Raw genomic sequence first — 22,173 nt, 5'->3', positions numbered from 1 at the left:
GTTTCAAATTACTTCTGCTTGCCAAGTTCAAGTATTCCTTTGTGATTACGTAATACATTCCACAGCATTAATTTTCAGGAAATAGAAGAAAATATGGCTGTGTTCATAACTGCCATTTCCCTTCTATTTTATTTGTAAATGTAACTAATTTACTGACACTTGTATGGCATTATGTCTTCTGTAAAGAAAAAGGTCTCTGTTTTTCTGCTTCTAGATTGCTGTGGGTGCTTAGCTTATTTATGTCGGCTACTGCTCTGTGGCTTCCCCTCTAACAGAGTCTTCTCTAATTAACTATTTGAGGACTAAGGAGGAATGTTACATGGTTGTTACTATTTCAGTATAAATATATTGCTCCCGAAGTTGCTTGTGGCAAGTAACTAACCAATAGTTTCGAATATTTTTTCTTGAATTTAAAGGAGACTTCAGTGCTGTTCTGAAAGAGTTAGTGACTGACTTGACTGTCACAGATAGCCAGATTGATGCCTCTGCATTCTTGCTTCCATCCCTTTGTCATGAGAACGATCTCCTTTTACTCGGTCCCTTACTGCAGGAGACTGACCACCGATTTATTGAAGAGCAGGTACTTTTTGTTCTGTTATAGAGGTACTATTGTATTTTTGTACAGTTGTAGTTATTTAGGTCAGTGCTTATTTAGACTTGGTCAAAAATATGGCTATCACTCTTTTCCTTCTTACAGCTCCTTTTAGGTAACAGCATAGCTGGTGGCAGCCTGGAGTATGACCCTTACTCAATTTATGAGAAATTTGCAAAAGGGGATTCAGTACCTAAACCACTACCTCCTGCTTTATCTGTTATCAGTGCAGCAAGTCGACTTTTTGGAGTTATGTTTTCCCACATAACAGAATCTCACAGGTAAAGTAGTAACTGTAACTGCTGGGGAATTTAGGAGGTGTTGTAAGATGGTCACAGTGTTTGACATTGATTGCAGAAGAAAACAGTTCTGAAAAAATAATGAATTGCATAAGTGGAGTCTGTAAACCATCTGAATAGCATCAGACCACCAAATTATTGGACTTTTCTCTTTGGATTTACTGACAACAAAAAGGCACATCCAAAAAGAGGTTATTGTCATAGCAAATCTGTGGACCCAGAAAAATAATGGGGTTTTTTTTGATAGCCAGATCAAAATGGAAGCTATTTTGGGAGATATTATGCAGTTTTTATGGTGCTTAATGCATAATACATTCTTCATAAAAAGTGGATGGGGAGAAATGAGTGCGTGTCTCAACACAGTTCTGTCAAGGTACAAGAATACTTGAAAGAGATCAAGAACTTCTTTTGGGTTTTTGTCTATGTATTTTCTCACTGCATACATGGCATTTTGGTTTGTTTCACATTTATAAGCACACTGATTGCTAAAGCATAAAATTCCTGAAGATTTTTGCATGCAGTTGCTTCTGTGTACTTCTGTGTGGTAATATTTTTGAATGCAGCTTTAGAGCAGATGAATTATTTTTAAAATTAAATAGCTTTATGTTTCAAAGCCTGCTGTAATTAGACCTCGATTGTTAGCTCATGATCATTATGGTTGGTGATGGTTTTATAGTTTCCTGTGTGGGATGAGTGTTTAGTCTTGATGAGTCCTGAGTCTTGATGTCTTCACAACTTTAAATGCTTGGGGTTTAGTGTAGGTTCCAGGTAGATGTTTTTATAGGAGAATACCTGCGAATAAAATTGCCAAATTATTTATTTGTTCTTCTGACTTGTCTTTACTTCTTTATTCTGTATTCATTGACTGCTTTTATTGTGGATTTTGTTTTTGTCTTTGGGTTTTTTTGCCCTATTTGTCACCAGCTTTGGTGGTGACATCCAATCAACCAACCAGTTTGGTTTTCTTCACTTGTTTCTCAAGACATGAATTATTTGCTGCAGATAAATACATTTTCATTTCTTTTTCCTTTGCATCCTCCTTTCTCAGTTGTAAGTTAAAATGCATTATTCCCATAATAATATATGGATTCCTTTCAATAATGTCTGTTCAATGTTACTTAGATACCAGTGATTATCTGTGAATACATTTAAGGAGACAAATGTAAAAAGTTCATGTTCATATATGGAAGTTCATATTTTAATATGGAATGCACAATATTTTTTTTGGTAGTAGACAAGGAATGCCAGTTGAAGGAAAATGCTCAAGAGTTGATTTATTCCACCTCTGGTTTTATAGATAGATTTTTTTTTTTTTACAGGATTTTAAAATAAAATAAAAAATATTGATTCATTTCCTTAATTTTCAATTATGTGGTTTCTTTTCTGTTTTTGTCTAAGGCTCCAGGTGTTAGAACAGTTGTTGAATTCCATAAAGCAAACGAAAGGATCTCGACAGCAAATAGTGCATCTACATGTTGTGTCAGCCTTTTCTACTTCCTTAAAGGTAAATCTGCTCCCTCTCTCTCTCTTCTTGGTTTCTCTTTCTCTCTCTTTTACTTAACCACAACATCTCTTGGTTCAAATAGATCTGTTGCTGTGGTTTAAACCCAGCCACACAGCCACTCGCTCGCTCTCCCCACAGTGGGATGGGGGAAAGAATTGCGAGAGTAAAAGTGAGAAAACTCTTGTGTTGAGATAAAGACAGTTTAATAGGGACAGCAAAAGCCATGCACACAAGCATATCTGAAAAAGGAATTAATTTCCAACTTCCCATCAGCAGGCAGGTGTTCAGCTGTTTCCAGGAAAGCAGGACTCTGTCGTGCCTAACAGTCACTTGGGAAGTCAAAAAAACATCACTCCAAACATTCCCTTGGCTCCTCCCAGCTGTATATGCTAATCACAATTCCATGTTAAAGGAAGAGCTGCTGCCAGAGCATTGTCACAGTGTTCAAGGAGTCAAGCACAGACCATCTGAGACTTGAGCTGCTGGGACAGGAGCACCTTTGCAGCAGGCAGCCCCGAGAGCAGACAGGTGTCCTCTGTCTCTTCATTGTCACATAGACTCACTCTGGTGTTCTTCCTCCTTCTTCCAGCATGACTCTGGATTTCCTGTAGCAGAGTGTCAGGCATCAAATCTTAAAAAACTAAGTTATTTAATAGACTTATACAGCATCAGGTCAGCTTAAGCTGGGTACTTCTGGAGAGGTACTCATGACAAAAAATCTCTAGGCAATTATGCGCTTATGATTTATGCATCTACCCTTCATATGCTCTTTACATGCCTTGCCCGTTTCTCTGGGCCCAGTGGTGATTTTTGGTAAGGGGTCTTCTAATATGTTATTGGGTTCTTTCCCTCTGTCTGTGCAGGCAGGTAGTTCTTGAGGAATTGCAGCTTCTGCTGTCCTGATCTTCTGATTTCCATTTCTGATGCATCTGCTCTCTGGCAGAGCACAGAAAACTAAAAAGCCCTAGATTTAGGATAACCATTACCTAGCAGCAATCAAAACATCAGTGTTTTATCAGTGTTCACGTGCTAAAGACAAAACACAGCATTGTACCGGCTGCTAGGAAAATTACTCAGAAAATTAACTCCATTCCATGTGATAATATCTCTAGATGTCTATTGCCTAAGGCTTTACCTAAACCAGCTACTCATGCTGAGCCGGTGAAGCTGGGCAGAAAGTATCCTAAATCACTGAGTATTTTACCTCCATGTAACTCATTCTACTTAAAACTTATTTATGCTAAATAACTATCTTTTGACTGCCATATGGTATGGAATCTCCCTCTGGTCCATTGTGGCCAGCTGTCCCAGCTGTGTTTCCTCCCAGTTCCTTGTGCACCCCCACTGTGCTCACTGGTAGGGTGGCAAATAACATCTCTAGATGTCTATTGCCTAAGGCTTTACCTAAACCAGCTACTCATGCTGAGCCGGTGAAGCTGGGCAGAAAGTATCCTAAATCACTGAGTATTTTACCTCCATGTAACTCATTCTACTTAAAACTTATTTATGCTAAATAACTATCTTTTGACTGCCATATGGTATGGAATCTCCCTCTGGTCCATTGTGGCCAGCTGTCCCAGCTGTGTTTCCTCCCAGTTCCTTGTGCACCCCCACTGTGCTCACTGGTAGGGTGGCAAAAGAAGCAGAAAAGGCCTTGGCTCTGTATAAGCATTGCTCAGCAATAACAAAACATGTCAGTATTGTCAATCCTGTGTTCAGCACAAATCCAAACCATGGCACCATGCTTGCTACTGTGAAGAAAATTAACTCTACCCAAGTCCAAACCAGCACAGTACACAGAAGTTTTTGTTTTGATTAACAATCAAGGTGATCGGCCCTGTTTTCTATGGTAATACATTGTCTTGTGATGTCATCGTTTTCTTGAGTGCAAATGAATCACTGTTTAATTTTTCCCCTTTTTTAATATTAGTTTTAGGGAAACCTGTTCTAGTACGCTCTAGTGTACTAGCATCCATACTAGTGTCATTCAAATAAGAGATAAGGAAAAATTCTGTTTATGTAATTTCTGTCTTTTTCACTGTCTTTTGTATTTCTTCCTGGGTAAATAAAAATGTAACAATTGGTAAAATAAAGTGATCTCATAGTTATCTGTTATTTGTTCATTTTCTCTAATGCTTTATTTGCATTTTTCTCTGTTCATGTGCAGTTTTCATTCTTGACTTCTTAGGCAAATGTTTGGAACTGAGATTTTTTTTGGGGGGGGTTTTCTTCTTGATATTATTTCCTAAATTCTATGCTAATATGTTGCTTTATCTGGTGTCACTGCAGTCAATCCAGTATTTCCTAAAATCATAATGTTGATACTATAATGTTGTGCTGTGATGTACAGTTATGTGGTATTAGACATCTAACTCGCATAACAGCAAATTGAAAGAGATTAATTCCTCAGACAAAGGGGAAGAAAATCAAAATCCTTCTGCAGGTCTTGTATTTTTTGCATGATGGACAGAGAAGCACACTGATTACTGTCTAACTGTTTAATATATTTAATGTCTGTTTTTAGCACTTGGCTAACTGCAGGGGAAGTTTGGGTTCAGAAGAAGTTAGAAGATCTGCCCTGGCATTGGTAATGGGTGCCTTGGAAAGCAATAATCCACTTCTAAGATGTGCTGCTGCAGAGTGTTTGGCCAGGTTGGCACAGGTGGTTTCTGACAGTGCTTTCACTGCTGGATTAGCGCAAGTCAGTTTTGACAAGTAAGTTCACAATAAGCATGAAAAGAGACTGCTTGAGTTTATAAAATGTTTGAGAAATCCACCTGACACCTATTATGATAATTTTCAAAGGCTGGTTTCCTTCATGAATTTGATGTCGCTTCAGAAATTAACAGGAAAAAGCACTGCCTGAGTTCTGCATATATTTCTTAGTGTGAGACTAACTAAGCAAACATGTAGACTTTCAAATGAATTAAATTTTCTGCTGTTCTAGCACCATCATTTAAGTGTATCTAAAATATTTTTGGTGCTTTCTTCAGATGAGAGACTATGTATGAGCTTAGAATTTTGGGAATATAATAGTGTCTAATACATTTTTTTGCTGATTATATGCCAGAAATTTTATTTGTAGATGTGCTTATTAGACAGTAAGATTCTTGGTGATTAAACTAACATCTTTCTTTCAATTAATAGGCTAAAATCTGCTAGGGATGTGGTATCAAGAACAGGTCATTCTTTGGCTCTGGGATGTCTGTATAGGTACCTAGGAGGAATAAGTTCTACTCAGCACCTGAATGCATGTGTTGGAATCCTTTATACTTTGTCTCAGGACAGTACTTCTCCTGATGTACAGGTACTTGTCACTTACATAAAAATGTTATGTTACAAATTAACTAAATTATATTCTGGAGTTTAAGGTTGTTTTTCTTGTAAGAATAAGACATTTCACAATCTCACATGCATACCTCACAGGTAACAGCTGGAGCAGCAAAGGCAATGTAGAAGACTGCCCCTGCTCAAAATCTACCATCAACAACTTCCATAGCAAGAACTATGATGAGATGTGGGAGATTCTTTTTCAATGATCTGTGAGACTAATAAGCCTCATTTCAAAAACAGTATCTGATGTTTTAGGGATTGATTCTTTTCACATTCACCTATATCTTGACTTTGACTACATAGTACCCAGGATTTTCTGTTTATGAGGGGACTTGTTTTGTTTGTGTCAGTTTTTGTCTGTTTTACAGTGTTAGCCTCACAGCATATTTTGTAGAAGGGTCATATAGTAAATAAAAGGGATTTTTAGCCTGAATACTGTAGAACTTGGTGGATATACATCATTGAGGAAGACAAGACATTTTAAAGACCATTTAATGTTATTTCTCTGTGGCTAAAACTGCTATCTATCAGAATAGCTTTAAGAGACATTAAGTGTATTTAATGTATTTGTGTAAATATCAAATAATTTTTAAAGCTTTCCCAAAGTATCTTTGCACAAAGAGGAACTGTTTGTTTACATGAAACAGATGTGACTATTGCTGCAACTAACTGTTAACTAACAACAATAGGTTATTTCAGAAACTCTAGTATTTTTTCAGAATTTTGTTCTTGCTCCAGGAACTGTAAGAAATTTTTTAAATAATAGAATATAATAAAGGAATAATAATCACTGTTAAACGAATTTACTATTACATTCAATTTTTTGTTTATTAACAATGAAAATTTTTAAATTATTGTTTCATCGTACAGCATACAGTTCCTTGTAAAATATTCAAAATTACTTACTCAACATCAGATTGGTAAAGTTTCTTTATGTAACTTCTCTGTTTCTTTGAAACATAAAAGTGCAACTTCTATTGCATTTCATCACTGAATTTCACTTTTAACTAGTGAATTTTTAGAAGGTCTTATGGATATCAGATATAGATTGCATTACTGCTTCTCTTATTTTGCAGGCATGGGCACTGCACTCTCTGTCACTAATAGTAGATCTGGCTGGGCCCTTGTATCACGTGCATGTGGAACCTACCTTGTCTCTCGTTCTCCTGCTGTTGCTGAGTGTGCCTCCGGCTCACGCTGAAGTCCATCAGAGCCTTGGTCGCTGTTTGAATACACTCATTACCACTCTGGGCCCCGAGCTGCAAGGTGTGTAGCATACTAATGTGTCAACTTGGTTTGCTGTAGCAACCAAATTGCTAAACACTGAATGTGTGTGGTTGCAAATGTAACAAATAAACAGATCTAAGTTTCTTTGCACAGTTGTAAGACAGCATTTCATAGGCCTTGACTTTATGTAATCAAGATTACATGACTGCTAGTTTTCCAAAAATAGTGTCTCTTGACGTAATTTCCTTTGTTTGAACTGGTTCTCCGAGCCTTGCCATGGGCTGAAATTCTTACATGAATTTTACATTTTATATTTCTTACATCTTTTAATTCTAGCATGAGAACAGAAGGTGTTCGTATTTCAAGAGTTAGGAGCCCTTCTATGTTTTAGTTATGATGGAGACATTTAAAATGTGCATCTAAATCACCAGAAAGCAATGTGATCCCTACTCATGGATATCAAAGTGTAGCACAGATGCAAGGATTGTCATTTAGGAGGATGGACGTTATGGCTGGCTTGGGAAAAAGACAGGTTATCATGTTTATTAAAAAGAAATACATGTTTTAAAAACAAACAAAAAATAACCTTCTTTATTCTCAATATAGGCAGCAGTACAGCAGTGTCAGCCTTAAGAACTTCTTGCCTTTTGGGCTGTGCAGTGATGCAGGATAATCCTGACTGCCTTGTTCAAGCTCAAGCCATCTCTTGCCTTCAGCAGCTTCACATGTTTGCTCCTCGACACGTCAACTTGTCTAACCTTGTAAGCTGCCTCTGTGTAAGTATATATTTACTAGTTCTTATCCATGTATTTTAAAATTTGTTCATATTTTTCACAAACACTTAAAAAATGCAGATGTTTCTTTAAGCAGAGGAACTGATCGTTGTGTAGGCGTGAGGTGTTTCATGTTCTCCTACAGGCAAGTATTCTATATATCTTCGTTTTTTTTCCTTCCCCTTTACAAGATGAGCACATTCTGTAGAAATCTTGGCCTTCTGAACTGCTTGCAAGTACATTCTCCTGTTCTTATTAAGGCCAGTTGTCTGGCAGGCTATACTATTCATTACAACTTTTTCTGGATTTGTACCAGCTGGTTTATGTTGGCCAGTTTTTTCCCTCTGCTGCTTTTTATGCCTTGCTTGAAGGATTAGTTTTTTTTTGTACTAATTTCTGTGAGTTGTTTGTTTCGTTTTATTGTTCCATGATGCTGAAAAATTGTAGATTTCTGTGTTTTGTAATTTCTGTAGCAGTAATGGTTCAGTGTACTGACATCTTGGCAGTCAGTATAAAAATTTCTAACATACAAGTTATAGTCAAATGAGGTCTTTGGAAGAAATAAGCAAAACTTTTTCAGCTCTATTTGACAAGAGGTTGGGGAGTTTATTTTTTGGGTGGGGTTTGTTTTGTTTTCTTTTCTTTTCTCCCAGTATCTCTCTGTCTTTGAATAGCTGCTCTTCTTAAGTACTTAGTTCTATAAAAAAAAAATTTAAAAAAAAAATTTCTGGTAGCTATTAGCCTTGGTGGATTTGGGGGGCTGGCTGGGGTACAGGGGCGTTGGTTGGAGGTTTTTGAGGGGTTAATTTTGTTTAAATAGCATTTTCTCTCACTGTCAATCAGAGAGAAGCAAAAGTCCACAGACAGTCAAGTGTGATTTTTGTTTTAATGTGGATTTTGTTTTAATCTCATCTATTTCAAGGCAGTTCTTATTGACATCTTCTATTGGGTAGCACTTGTGTATCAATACTAAACATATAGATTTAGATTTTTGTTTATTCTAAACATACAGGTTTAGATTCCTTACGTTTTCTTTATTTATTTGACTAGAAACATGATTGTAGGAGCTAGGAAAAACTGAAGAAGGTTTTTCTGCCCCACACTGTGCAACACACGAATATGCTAGTTGCAGAAGAGCTGCAACTAATCTGAGGTGTTGTTTTAACGTACACTAACAATTATTTTCTGGTTGTTGGGTATAACATAGTTTTTATTACATTGATAAAATCACAACAAAACATGTCAGTCTGTCTCTTGCTTGGAGGGTGTGGTAGCTTTTGGGAGCATTTGTAAGTCCATGTACAGTCTGCTTCAATCTCTCTACTAATACCAAATACCTACTAATATAGAGGATATCATACAAAGTTCATAAAGTTCATAAAGATGTCCTGTCTGTATAATATTACTGATTTTTATTGTTTTTACAAGTTGTCTCAAAGTACTTCATACAGCAGTTTATGAACTTCCTAATACTAAATTAGTCAGTTAAGAAGTAGGGGTCATGGCTTTGTGTGTTCATGTATCTGAGTGTGTTCCTCTCTATCCCAGAAATGACTGTAGGCTTCCTGGAGAGGAGTCCACCAAAGTCAGCAGCCTCACATGAATGACCTTTTCTTCATGAACTTGTACAATTAAGGCCAATATTGCTGGCACTGACAATGCAGTAATGTCATTATATCTCTGAAGAGTGTCATAAACAAGGTTTTTTGAGTGTGTGCTTTGCAGATCTGTGAAAAGATAATTGCACAAGAAGAATTCTGCATTTGTAAAACTCACCATCCATTCAGGTAGTTTCCACCCACTAAATCACCATCTCATTAGGGAAGTGGAATAAGTTACTGGATTTGAAATCTGCACCTCAATGTGCTGTTTACTTGCAAGGTGACACTCAGCTAGGTATTCTTCATGAGTTTAAATGTCTGCAATTTGGAGAACTAAGTGTCATGGTCTTTCTTTGCATTGCATTTTGAAATCTTCAGGGGAAGTAGTGTGCAAAAGCTAGACCCTAGATCACGTGGATATTCACCACTGCATTCTTTATTTAGGGAAGAAAAACAGGAGAGGCAAAGAATCTGCAATCAGATGAGTGATCTTTTCCCCCTCCATCCATAGAAACATGAATTTTTACTTATAAAGTCTTCAAAACCAATATGCCAATTTTTTTTTTTTTACTTTTTTTAGTAACATTTGAACCAACACCCCTCTCCACCCTCTTTGCCCGAGGATTCTGTTACGTCTGTGCTTTTGGACTTGCCTTTTCATAGTCCTCATTCTCCTGCCATCCCCCCACTTCTTCTTCACCTTGTCTTTTATCTCCCTCTGCTCTCTCATAACCCTCCCTGTCCTCCCTCTTCTCCCTCTTAATTTCTTTTTTCCATCATTAGGCATGCTAACACAATTTCTTGTGCAGGCAGCTGCAAGCTGCCTCCTCCACCTGTCAGGCCCCTACAGCATGAGATGGTTCAGGTCTTCAGTGTATTCAAACAGTTCGGGTTGTAACTGTGCTAGCACTAGTGAAACAGGACTTAGGCAGTGGACAAACTGCTTCACAGGTTCATGTTTTGTGGGTTTTTTGTTTTGCTTTGTTTTATATTGTGTACATGTGCTTGTCATTATCTAGCATCCCTTCTTCAGCTTCTGAGAGTGTTCCCTGTTTGTCAATTGGATCTTTCATGGGGCTTCTAACAATCATGCATACTTGTCCTGCTATTTGAATTCTTGGCTGCAACAGAATAGAAGTTTACAGATGTATTCTATACAGAATACGGCAGAGTATGCTTTTAATCATGTCTAAAATTAGCTCTAAAACTAACTTAGGTGAGCACAGACTTCTAAAGAGCTTATCTGTGCAAGCTTATGGTGTAGTATTCCTCAACACAGTGAATGCCAGTTTTCAGTTCTAAGGTATTAACAATAAGATGAATATTGAAACACAATGACTATACAATGTTAATAACTATGCTGTGCTGTTGTCTTGGTGTTGTTTAAGTATTAATTTTAGTGGCAGTTGGATTGGAATTTAAGTGTGTTCAACATGGTAAATAAGAGAAATGAACTAAGCAAATTAGGCTTTTGGCATGTTTGAGATAAGATTCTGTATTTTCTTATATGCTGAACTTACATGTTACAGTCTCCATGTGTGGTTGATATCACTGTGATATCTATTTTTGGTTTTGTCATGACTGGTTGTCATTTGTTTTTGTGCAGGAAATCTTGTTGGATAATTCTGTGTTGGTAGGTCCCTGTGCCTTGTTAATCCTAAACCTTTGCAGTTTGCAGTGGTGTTTTTATTTCATCTTTTATCTTTCTTTTTAACCATTTTAATGTAATTTCTTTTAGCATGTCAAGTGATATTTTATTGTCATCCTAACCAGAGCCTTCCTAACTTTCTGCAGATGGCAGGAATACATTTCATTTATGTGCTTAGTGAGGGATACTTTTGTTTTTAATATGTTAAGTACAGAAATGGAACTGTTTTTACATTTAAGTTTTAATGTGATGCTTGCATTTTGTGTCTGTCATTTAGTCCTGTCTCCTGCTTAGAATGTGGGAGAATGAGAGAGATGAAAAATGTGCATCTTGCTTTATTTCGGTTGCCTCAGTTGGGCCCTCTGTTTTTTCCCTGTTAAAAATGAGCACGGAATTTATGCATGTCCAACTTGAAGTAGAATGTGTAGCTTGCTTGCATAAATATTGCATTAAAAGTCACACTTGTTTCTTAAGTTGCAATTAATGTACCTTGCAGACATACCTATTGAGTCAGGTTCCTTTCTTTATAGAAGAATTATGCAGAGAGTGTATCTTTTTGTGTATAATTATGTAATTCTGAGTATTGTAGATTCATATGCATGCATAGAAATTCTGAAGATGAAGCTTAGTTTTGTTAATCTAACAAAGCTAAAATTCTGTATTGCTTATTCTTTTTGTCCTTAAGTTGCTTTCTTTAAGCATATGTTAACTAATATATATTAGTCATTTTGACTAACATATATTAGTTATATTTGTTGCTGACAAATGAGCAGCACAGCCTAATGCAAGGTTTTCTTGCAGCAGACATTCAGCTCTATCTGTTTTAAGGATGTTAACAGCTAAGGGTGCACAACTGCTTAGTTGTAGAGAGCAATTTTTTTATGATAACCTAAGCTTGATTTAGAAGAAGATGCATAAATACTGGTATAGCCATCTTGCCTGACCGCACAGCTAGTTTATCATGTCTTTAGGATTCCCTTAAGGATTGTCTTAAAATTGAAAGAAGCAAATAAAAGTCAGAAAGCTCCACTCTAACAAAAAACCCTTGACCCCCTTGTCTTGGGGTTTTTTAAGTGTTTCTCCCTGTTCCAGTAATAGTGAATCTAGTATCATGTGTTTTCCAGTAAAATAACCCGCACACTGGCCTGTTGGTGTTAAAATATGATGCTGCTATGAACTTTTTTTTGCTAGAGGCTGCTCAGGAGAGCTGACCTGTCTCAGTGTCATACATTCACCAGTAATTCTCACCCTTTCTCTCAACTTCTCTAAAACATAATTTAACGTAAACTGAATATATTTTTTTACGATAGAACTGCAGCAGTGTTCTCTTTGCCCTCATGAACTTCCTTTCATGCATGGAGTTCTGTTTCACTAAGGCCTGATTGACTCTCTCACCCTTGGTTTCACTGACATTTCTCTAGTTACATCTGATGATGACCTGTTCTGAATTTTCAAGCCCACTGTATGCATATACCCAGTAGTGAAAGAGTTAGTTACCATGATTCACCTGGCATTGAAGTTAATGGCAGTTTTTGTACAATATTGGTTGAGAGGTGGATTCAGCATCAAACCAATATTGTAAGTTGCCTTTGGAGAGAAAATGCTAAACTGATATGTTTTGTAAAATTGATTACTGGACTGGCAAGACTTCTCATTTGGGGATTTAAAAAAAAAAAAAGAAGGCTGAGCAAAAAGAGCATCAATTACATGTTTACTGACTTAACAGATTTTGCTATAGCTGCAAGTGTTCAGAAAGTACCAGCCTTACTGAGGCAGCACAGAGGTTTGTTAGCCATCTTACTGTATCTTCTTGCATGTTTCAGATGAATCTCTGTAGCTCATACTTATTACTGAGACGTGCAGTGGTAGCTTGCTTACGTCAGCTTGTGCAAAGAGAGGCTGCTGAAGTGTCAGAATATGCTGTTGCACTAGTGAAAGAGAGCAAAGAAGATTTTACTCCAGGTAATGTATTGAAATTTTGAGATGAAAGAGCTTGGCATATTGACAGTGAATTTTAAACACCCTTTGCTAAGAGTGTGAAAACTTTGCTATGCTCTTGAAATCTTAAAGTAAAAAATTTTCTATCTCACTTGTCTCTATAGTACCAAATTATGATAAAATGAGGAAATGCAAGGAAATTTCCAGGGAAATCTAAGCCCACCTAGCCAGTAGCTGTTGTAGTAACTTTTTGCTAAGAGGACTGAGAGTGATCACTAATTCATCCTCAAGTTCCTTTCTGTGAGTGAGTGATGTTAAAAATTTATTTCACTTGAGCTTTCAATTCAAGCTCATTTGGAATTTTTCAGAAGAAATAGACTATACTCGTTTTTAAAAACTGCTGATATTTAAAATTTGTAATACTGGTCAAATAAAAATTGGTCATATTAATTTAACAAATTATTTCCACGTGTTTGGTTTTATGCCTTTTTGAAGAATAGTTTTAACTTCCATTTCAAGTTAAAACATTGTTTTAGAATTACCGCATGAAGTAAGATAAGTGAAATATTTTTTTTTCAGGAGCTAGATGCTGTGGTGATGGTAATGCTGTGCAATTCAGAGTAGCATTCTTATTTTTTTAATGGGGGTTAACTTTCTTCCTGTTGTTACTATGTTTTTGTAAAAGCTCAACATTTGTTTTGTATTCATGAGTTCGCTGCAGTGTTAAAGTGAAAAAAAAATGGTTTCAAAAATATTTCAGGGCTAGTAATTACTTTTTCACAGTATACCCTATGTGCAATCTTTAGTGGGGTTTCTGTTGTCATTAATGCTGCTTTGTGATGTACAGTACTTAGCTCACAGACTTTGTTCTTAGCAGATGTGAACATCAGAGAAATAGGCCTGGAGGGGGCATTGCTGGGCTTGCTGGACAAAGAATTGGACCCAAGATTGTGCCAAGATATCAAAGAGACCCTGACTCATATGCTTACTTCAATGGCAGTTGAGAAGCTCTCCTTTTGGCTGAAGCTTTGTAAAGATGTTCTTGCTGCCTCTGCCGGTAAGTCTTAATACACTGTAGTTGAGAACACAATCAGAATAAGGCCTGCAGCAGTACACTGTGTCACTGAGGGAAAGTGTTAAAGTTCCTTGAATGTTTGCCATTTATGAAATGTATAATCATCATTCATATTGCAAGATTGGATCCTTTAACTTAGTTCCTTCAGAGGAATATGTCTTCCCCTCTTCTGATTGTCCTCTTGCCATTGAACAAGTTCTTGTAAACATCGTAGGATGTCTTGCTTGTTGTTTTAATTCCTGATCTTAATTCATTTCCATGGCAGAAATGGAAATACAGAATAGGTTTGAGCTTGTGAGTCCTGTGCAATTGCCTGCAAGAAAAGTATTCTGACCAGTTCTTCTATTAGTGATAGAACTGATAGAAGCCTGTTATATCATAATGGAAGTCTTGAGCACACAAAATCAATTACTGTGCTGAATATTGGTGGGGGTAATGGAAATTCTTTTAACCTGCAGTGCAGGAGGAAAACTTCTTGCATTTAGGTTTTTTGATTTGGAACAGTGATAGCTTCTAATGCATCACACTAATTTTAAAAGGGATTTTTTTTTTTGTTTTGCTTCTTTCACTGCAGTTCTTAATTTACTTTCATGGTATTGGTCTTGTCTTACAGCACGTAGTATCAACCAAATGTTGACAGTTTCATTATATTTGAATTTTAGCATTTACTTTAAGATCTCAAGATTGAAGCGAATTACCATGAATTTGAGGTTAGAGACAGACTTCAAAGACATTTCTTTTGGTAGGTTTCAGTTAGAAAGAATATTATGTTTGGTTTTTTTTGCTTCTGTGTCCTAAATACAGATTTCAATACAGTAGCATCAATAGATACCACTCAAGAAGAGGAAACTGCCAAAGGGGATGATGTATCTGTATTAACATCTGACAGTGATGACAGGTTCCATCCTTTCCGAAATCCACGATGGTCCACCAGAGTTTTTGCTGCAGAGTGTGTTTGTAAAATTATAAGCCAGTGTGAAAATGCAGGCAGTGCACATTTTGATATAACTTTGGCTCAGGAAAGGAAACAGCGTGATTCAAGAGGTATGTGTTAAGCACGGGAAGAATTTCATAGAATGCAAAGTATGCTTAAAATGAGTATTAGCTCTTTGCATCTTAATGAAATTCATCATAAATTTGTTGTTTGTAATCAATGCCTTTAATTACTCTGTTTATAAGCCTGTATTCTTTAAGGTGTAGAGAAATGTTTATTTGCTAAAAGAATGGCATCTTACTGCAGCATTTAAACTTAGTTTCCTGGTTATAGTACCATGGCGTATGTGTAGGAAGGCTTTGTTTCTGTGTAAGCACTGGCAGTCACAAGTGATAGCTGGCACCAGCCTACAACATCACAGTTTGGTGTCTGGGAGTATGACTTTAAAAAAACGCCACCTTTTTTTCTTTCCATAATTTACATAATCACCAGTAGAAATATAATGCCATTTTTCAGTACCTTCCTGTGTTTATCTGGACGTGTTTTTCTCAACACTTTTTTAGAAGGTCTCATACATGAAGATATTTATACTTTCTTCTAAGTATTTTTTTCTGCATTTAAATGGAAAGCAGACTTGATCAGCTAACATAAGGTAGCAAGTAAAATTGATCTATGTGTAACCTGCCTGAATCCTTGGTACATACTACGATAAAATGTAAAATATGCATTTTGAAAATGTTTGGAACAGTCTTATAAAACACATTATGTCTGAATTTAAATTTAATAAAACTGTTTTCTTTTTTTTATTTCTGTTTTCAGATGACTTTTTGGTATTGCATTTAGCTGACTTGGTCCGTATGGCTTTTATGGCTGCCACAGATCACAGTGATCAACTTCGTCTTTCTGGGCTTCAAATGTTGCAAATTATTGTTCGCAAGTTTGCCGCTGTTCCAGAACCAGAGTTTCCAGGTCATGTAATCCTGGAGCAGTATCAAGCCAATGTAAGCACCATTGATAATAACTTAGAAAAGTTTAGCGTTGCAGTCAATTACTAAAAGAAATTTGCATTTGCAGTGTGTAGGTATGGAGCTGGATTTCAGTTACTTTGTTACTGAAGTATTATTAATTTGTTTGGACTTAACTTCATTAGAAGTCATCTTTTCAGTCGGCATATAATCCAAAATTCTCAAGTTTCAGCATTTTCCCCTCTTGAATACAACAAAATCAAAATAGATCATTGGTGGGGTTTTTTTTTGGAAAGCATTGGTTTCAGAGTGTGAAAGTATTGCAATAAGTGTTATGAATAACTATAATTTTAAACTCTGCTTTGAAATAAGTAGCCTTAGCACAGCAGCCATCACATTTAGAGATCTTGGCCAGTAAACAAGCTAGAAAAGTGTGGATTGTATTCATAAGGTCGATTTCAGTTTAAGTCTTGGTTTAGATTAGAGAAAAGGTGTCCTAGACATTTAGCATTCCATACCACACTTGTGTTAAATATGACAGACAGCTGTGTTAAGCCTCATAAAGCTTCAATTTTTAGCAGGCACTGAATAGGTCAGATCACTTTCTCATAGAATTGGAGAGACACTGAAGACATTCCTTTTGCCATTATAATTCTATTCTTTGGCACTTGTTTGTGGGAAGGAAGTGTCTTGGTCTAAAACTATCAAGGGGAAAAAATAAACCATCTGTTCTTGCTGTCCAAAGCCATCAAGCAGGTCACAAGTAAAGCTAATAACTTTCCTTTTAAGCTTTTCTACCCTTAAAGTGTTTCTGCTAATACTGTGCACAGACCTCATCAGCTATTTAAGAGAAGTCAGGGAGATGTGCAACTGTTAATCAAGTCTACATTGTCTGGGTTTGTTTTTTTTTCCTTAAAAACATCATAATAATCAAGAAAATATGGATATAAATTTTCTGGACTTAAGTAATGACTTGCTAACATATTGTTCAGAAGTTCCATAAATGAAGTCTCAGCTTTAGAGGGTATTGAGAAATTGTCATTAATTGCCATTAAAAACAAATCCTTTCACTTATTTCGCAAACATTTATTGTAGTACTTGCTCTTTGGGATGAAAGTGTTGTACATCAAACTTAAATATGAATTTTCAAATACATGCTAAAGCAGCTAGGGAATCTTTTATTAGCCTTTAGTGAAATGGTTTTCAACAGTGAGAGTAAGTAAAACATCTGCAGCCCAGTAACTTTATGTTTGTGTATTCTTTATTAGGTAAAGGTTTGTCCTCTCCCCTTTTTTCACTTTCCAAAGTTGGCCAGCTTCAGTAGGTTGTTTTCTTAAATCTGTATTTTTTCTGAGTAAGGAAATGTTACTAGCTAGGTGTCTTGCAAGTCATTCAGAGTTCAGAACATTGCTTTTTTTTTGGTGGGCTCCTCATCAAGTCAGGCATTCAGGAAGGAAGATATTACTGTTTCTGTTTTAGACTGTGCACGAAAATAAAAGTCAGCCCTGAAGACTCCCTCAAAGAGAACAATGTCTTCAGTGTAGGCAAAACAATAAAAATATGACTGAAACTGTTTCTCTGTTCTTTAATCTCACTGAAACAGGCTGTGAAAAAATGATGAAAGAGCTATGTTTTATAAAGGAAACCTGTAACAAAGTCTGATTATGAAAAGTAAGTCTTAAGTCAATTGTTCATTATGTATTAAATGTTGTATAACTTCTCTTTAGGTTGGAGCAGCACTTAGGCCTGCCTTTGCTCCCGAAACTCCTCCTGATGTCACAGCAAAAGCATGTCAGGCAAGTGTTGAAAGTCAGAAGTTTCTTAGGTAATAGACCCTCTGAATTTTTTTTTTTTTTTTTTTTGCTTGATAAGCAACACAAGAAAAAGGAACTAAATCCCCTAACTTTAAATCCTCAATTCACAAAAAATAATGTCACTTATGTTACCTCTATATTGTGACAACTCAAAGATTGTTGTCACTTTGAAGTCTTTTGAGAAACTTTGTTGCTGTTGATATTTTTGCAGTTTTTTTTTTTTTTTTGTGACACCCCACTAATGTTTTGGTTTTCACTGCTAGAGTATACTAAACTGGGATGTTCAACATTTTGTTGTTATTGTCTGAGAGTAACTGTATCTGGCTTTCATAATTTCACAGATGGAAAAAAGTGTATCCAGTGTTGGTTTTTTCTTGTTCCTCATGGTTTCTGTTTCACAACACTAGGTATGCAGTGCCTGGATAGCAAGTGGTGTAGTAAGTGATCTTAATGACCTTCGAAGGGTTCACCAGTTGCTTGTGTCCTCTTTGCTCAAAGTGCAGGCTGGAAAAGAAGCACAAAATGAACAATATAATGAAAGCACCTCAACTATGGAAGTACTAGCTGTCCTTAAGGCTTGGGCAGAGGTTAGTACAACAGCTCTGCAATGTTAGTCTTATATCGGGTAGGTGAGTTAGAACCTTTCAGGCAGAATTTTCAGCAATTTCTAACATGCTTCTTTAAACAGAAGGTGCTGATGCTTTGCTCTGCTACCTCTGAAAGTATGTGAACTTTGTAAACTTGACAAAAGCACTGCTAATTAAACAGGTTTTATTATAATATAATAATAATATTACAAGAATAATGTACTTAAAAACATGAATTCCTTAATATATTTGAATAGTTCAATATTGATTTGAAATTGTTGTTTGAATGGTTGATGGTATGTATGGTGATGGTCCACTCAATGTAATATTTTAAATAGGTGTAACTTTTCTCATTGCCTATTGACATTTCATATCTTGGAAATATATTTTTAAAATTAATATTGTCAGTTCAGTACTGCTTTAGTTAAAATAAATCCAGCTTGTTTTAATATGTGTAAATGCAAGTTTAAATATTTAAAAGTCAAAAATGTGAACCATGTACATCACCTCCAAAAGATGTGTATTAGGATGTAGTGGTAATGGCCTTGGATGCTGATGGCTGACAACCAGCTAAAGGTGAACATGTTATGAAGGTGGATGATATATGATATTTCAGTGTATAACCAGGAAGATACTTTGGAGGAGAAAGTAGGCAACAGGTAGTTTTTATGTAAACATTTGTAGAAAAATATATCAATGTTTCATGTGCATATTTGAGAACAGATATTGACAAAATAGCAAAGCCCTTGGAGACAAGCTAGCAGGTGGGAATAAAAATCTTGAGAACATGCTTTTGTTGAGAGATTTAAATAGATTGGTCTATTTAATCTATTCAGAAAAAGATAAAGTACTGGGATCAATTTAAAATCATTACATGAAGAAAAGGTTTTTAATAGCATGTAACAATCTTTCACTGGTCAGAAGCCAGGACAAAATTCAGACTAGATGTGAGACTCAACTGTCAGAAGTGAAGATCTGTAGATTGTTCTAGCCTATTATTAAGATCACTAGAATTCTTCAAAGGAAACTGTAGAGTTTCCTATAAGCTTTTGTGAGCTGTAATTTACAAATGTTTCACTTAAGCCCTAGGCAGTTCCTTCTCCGTTAGACTCTTACCTATTTCTTGTTTACAGGAATTGAAGGAATTCCCCCATCCTGTTGCTGCAGGGAGGTGTGGGACAAGGGCTTGGTGTGTGTTTAGTTCCTTGTCTGGGACAACCCACTACAGCTAGCAAAGATGAAAAAAGATGCAGAAATCATAATTGCAGGGGACTAGTATTCAACAAAGCTGACTTGAGATTCATTGAATCTAAATGTGTCCTTTATAGTTGAGAAGAGCTTCCCTCCAGGGCCATTTTGGAGAGACTACAGAGAGCTGTTTGTTGGAAACTTTCTAATTTCTATCATTTTGATAACCAGAGAGGTATCTAGGGAAATTACCACTGAAATTAACGTATAGATGGTAACACCCAAAGATTGCAAAGTATGCAAGATTGTACTCTTCATTCTTTACTGCTAACATGAAGTAACACACAATTTTGAAAAGTCAGTTTCAAGTGCCATGTAGCATTTCGGTTAAAAAAAGATTTAGGAATGGCCAAACTGTTGTTTCTGAATCATTATTATAGGTATATTATTTGATAGTTCTTCCATTTTGTAGCTATAACAGGGTTTGATGGTTGGAAGCAGAAACTGGACAAATAATATATTAATTTTTAAGAGTAGGGTACTTAATTGCAGGTAGCAATTTTAGTAGTTTTCCCCTTTTTGGGGATTCTTGCATCATGATTAGCTGGGAAAAGGATTCAGAACGTTTAGAGAAAAAGTGCTTGTTCACCCATGCTTACTGGACTTGAAGCAGAAATAGATACTAGGAAATCTCATGCCTGTTCAACAGGCAGTCATGCTTGTGATCACAGTAGTTTTCCAAGTGTTAATATTTGTAACTCTCTATCCAAATATATCAACAGGTTTACATAGTTGCAGTTGAAAAGCAGAAAAATCAAAGTGATACATACAAGCACAGTTTGAAAATTGTAAACTCCTCTGAAGAAAGCTACAGAGATGTAACATTTTCAGCCAGTGGTCTTCTGGACTTGGTACAGACAGATCTTGGAACACTGAGCAAACTCTGGCTCGCTGCACTTCAGGATTTTGCTCTTTTAAATTTGCCTCCAGAATATGCAGCACAACTACCTGCTGAAGGTAAAAAGGCAAATGAGTTACATTTTTCTAAGAAGTCCCTTGTAAGCAAACTGACTTGTGTTAAGATCATAGTAAGATTAAATGGTATAGAGAATAAGCCTACTTATGGACCTATTTAAAGATCAGGTCTGCTTTTGAAAACAGAGATTTCATGGATGTGAAGAGTGATTGGTATTCTTATTTGTTGGCTATTTTTATGGTTGAAAGAAGAAATAGGTAATCTATTGCATTCTGTCAAAATAAATCTAAATGAAGTGCCCTCATTGGCCTGAATTTTAATACTGAACATTAAAAAAAGTCATACATAGAACGCAACCCCATTTTAAGAATGAGAAAATACAGTAGTTGAAAATAAATTACACCCTTAAAACTAATTTCTTTTCTTGTAGGTGGTACATTTTATACAGCAGAGACTATTGAAAATGCCAGACCTCATTACTACAACTCCTGGGCACTGATACTTTATGCTACAGCTTTATGGCTCACTAGCACAGGTTTCATTGTTGTTGATCCAGATGAAGGAGTTACAAATCTCTCCAGACCTGTTACCCCAACTACCATGTGTCAAGATTCTTCTACCAGACCCCTGGTGAAATCTCCTGAGGACGTGAATACTGACAGATTTCATCTTATCTTGGGTTAGTGAGTGAGTGCATTGTCTGCCTAGATGCTGTAACTCAAAATGTAGATAAAACTGTTAGCAAATAATTTTTAATTATTCAAATTTAACTGCATCATTCAATATTGCATCTTTTGGAAAAGCATGCAGTCAGAAAAATTTTAAGTCCTAGTGAGAACATGGTAAGGCATTTTCCCTAATGTGGTACAAAAACCACTGTGAACTAAACAAGCCCTAAACAAATGCTTATTGCTCTGCTCATAAACATGCAAGTTTAAGGGTGGATTTTACAGTGTTTGTACCAGTACAGTTACAGATTGTACAGACTGCTTTCACTGAAGTACAGTTTTACTTCACACAATAGTTTATAAGTTAGAAGGGACTTGTGGAGACCATTTTGTCCACCTCCTGCTCAAGCAGGGTGACATAAAGTCAACTGCCCAGGACCATGTCCAGACAGCTTTTGAATATTTCTGTGGATGGAGAACCAACCTCTCTGGGCAACGGGCTCCAGTGCTCAGTCACCCACACAGTAAAGTGTTTCCTTGCATTGATATAACGCTCTGTCAAGCCTCCACTACTGCAGGAGCTAATCAGATAGTTGAATTCAGTCCCAGTTCTCTTTAAGTTTACACAGTTAGGCATTTCTGGTTATATTTTTTTTCTTGGCCTCTCTTTTGTATCTTTCTTTTGTAATCCCTTTATGGAATGAGTTTGTATGACTTTGTTGCAAATGTCTTCCTTTGAATCCCAGTCTTTCTGCAGAGAACCAGCTCCCTTTTGAACTCCATTGCTTTTTCAGTTAGAAGTGGGACCTCTGATACAAAAGCTGCTTCCTCTACTACTTAGTGCATCAAATTTCCCGTATTTGACTGTGGGCACTTGGCTTGTTTATTCTGCTTTTGAATAAAATAACATTTTAATTTTCATTCCCTACAGAGAAACTGAAAGAATTTAAAACTGTTTTTCTGTTGCACAGCTGGACATTGATTAGTTTCCCAAGTCTTTGCATGTTTTGGAATTACAGCCATACAGCTGGGATGAGAATATGGAGTGCAG

The 22,173-nt window shown here is 36.4% G+C and overlaps 1 protein-coding gene across 5 annotated transcripts in view; it reads left to right on the top strand.

Annotated features, from left to right (window-relative positions):
• Positions 1–22,173, top strand: part of HEATR5A (HEAT repeat containing 5A) — a 64,928-nt gene that overhangs the window by 32,388 nt on the left and 10,367 nt on the right. For 3 of the 5 annotated variants that reach the window (XM_041484105.1, XM_041484104.1, XM_041484107.1), the window contains 16 exons: positions 417–580; positions 698–873; positions 2,290–2,395; positions 4,920–5,110; positions 5,543–5,702; positions 6,805–6,994; positions 7,562–7,731; positions 10,936–10,962; positions 12,801–12,939; positions 13,793–13,972; positions 14,795–15,034; positions 15,744–15,925; positions 17,617–17,685; positions 18,111–18,290; positions 20,261–20,495; positions 20,885–21,133. In XM_041484105.1, the coding sequence (XP_041340039.1) occupies positions 417–580; positions 698–873; positions 2,290–2,395; positions 4,920–5,110; positions 5,543–5,702; positions 6,805–6,994; positions 7,562–7,731; positions 10,936–10,962; positions 12,801–12,939; positions 13,793–13,972; positions 14,795–15,034; positions 15,744–15,925; positions 17,617–17,685; positions 18,111–18,290; positions 20,261–20,495; positions 20,885–21,133 (2,658 nt within the window). The remainder of the gene's footprint in view (positions 1–416; positions 581–697; positions 874–2,289; positions 2,396–4,919; positions 5,111–5,542; positions 5,703–6,804; positions 6,995–7,561; positions 7,732–10,935; positions 10,963–12,800; positions 12,940–13,792; positions 13,973–14,794; positions 15,035–15,743; positions 15,926–17,616; positions 17,686–18,110; positions 18,291–20,260; positions 20,496–20,884; positions 21,134–22,173) is intronic. The other 2 variants (XM_041484108.1, XM_041484106.1) reach the window with 1 other exon arrangement.

Source organism: Pyrgilauda ruficollis, unplaced genomic scaffold, assembly GCF_017590135.1.
Source record: "Pyrgilauda ruficollis isolate IOZ18807 unplaced genomic scaffold, ASM1759013v1 scaffold63, whole genome shotgun sequence".
NCBI classification, from domain to species: Eukaryota; Metazoa; Chordata; class Aves; order Passeriformes; family Passeridae; genus Pyrgilauda; species Pyrgilauda ruficollis.
Note: the sequence above shows the minus strand (reverse complement) of the source record. Positions and strands in the feature narration are given on the sequence as shown.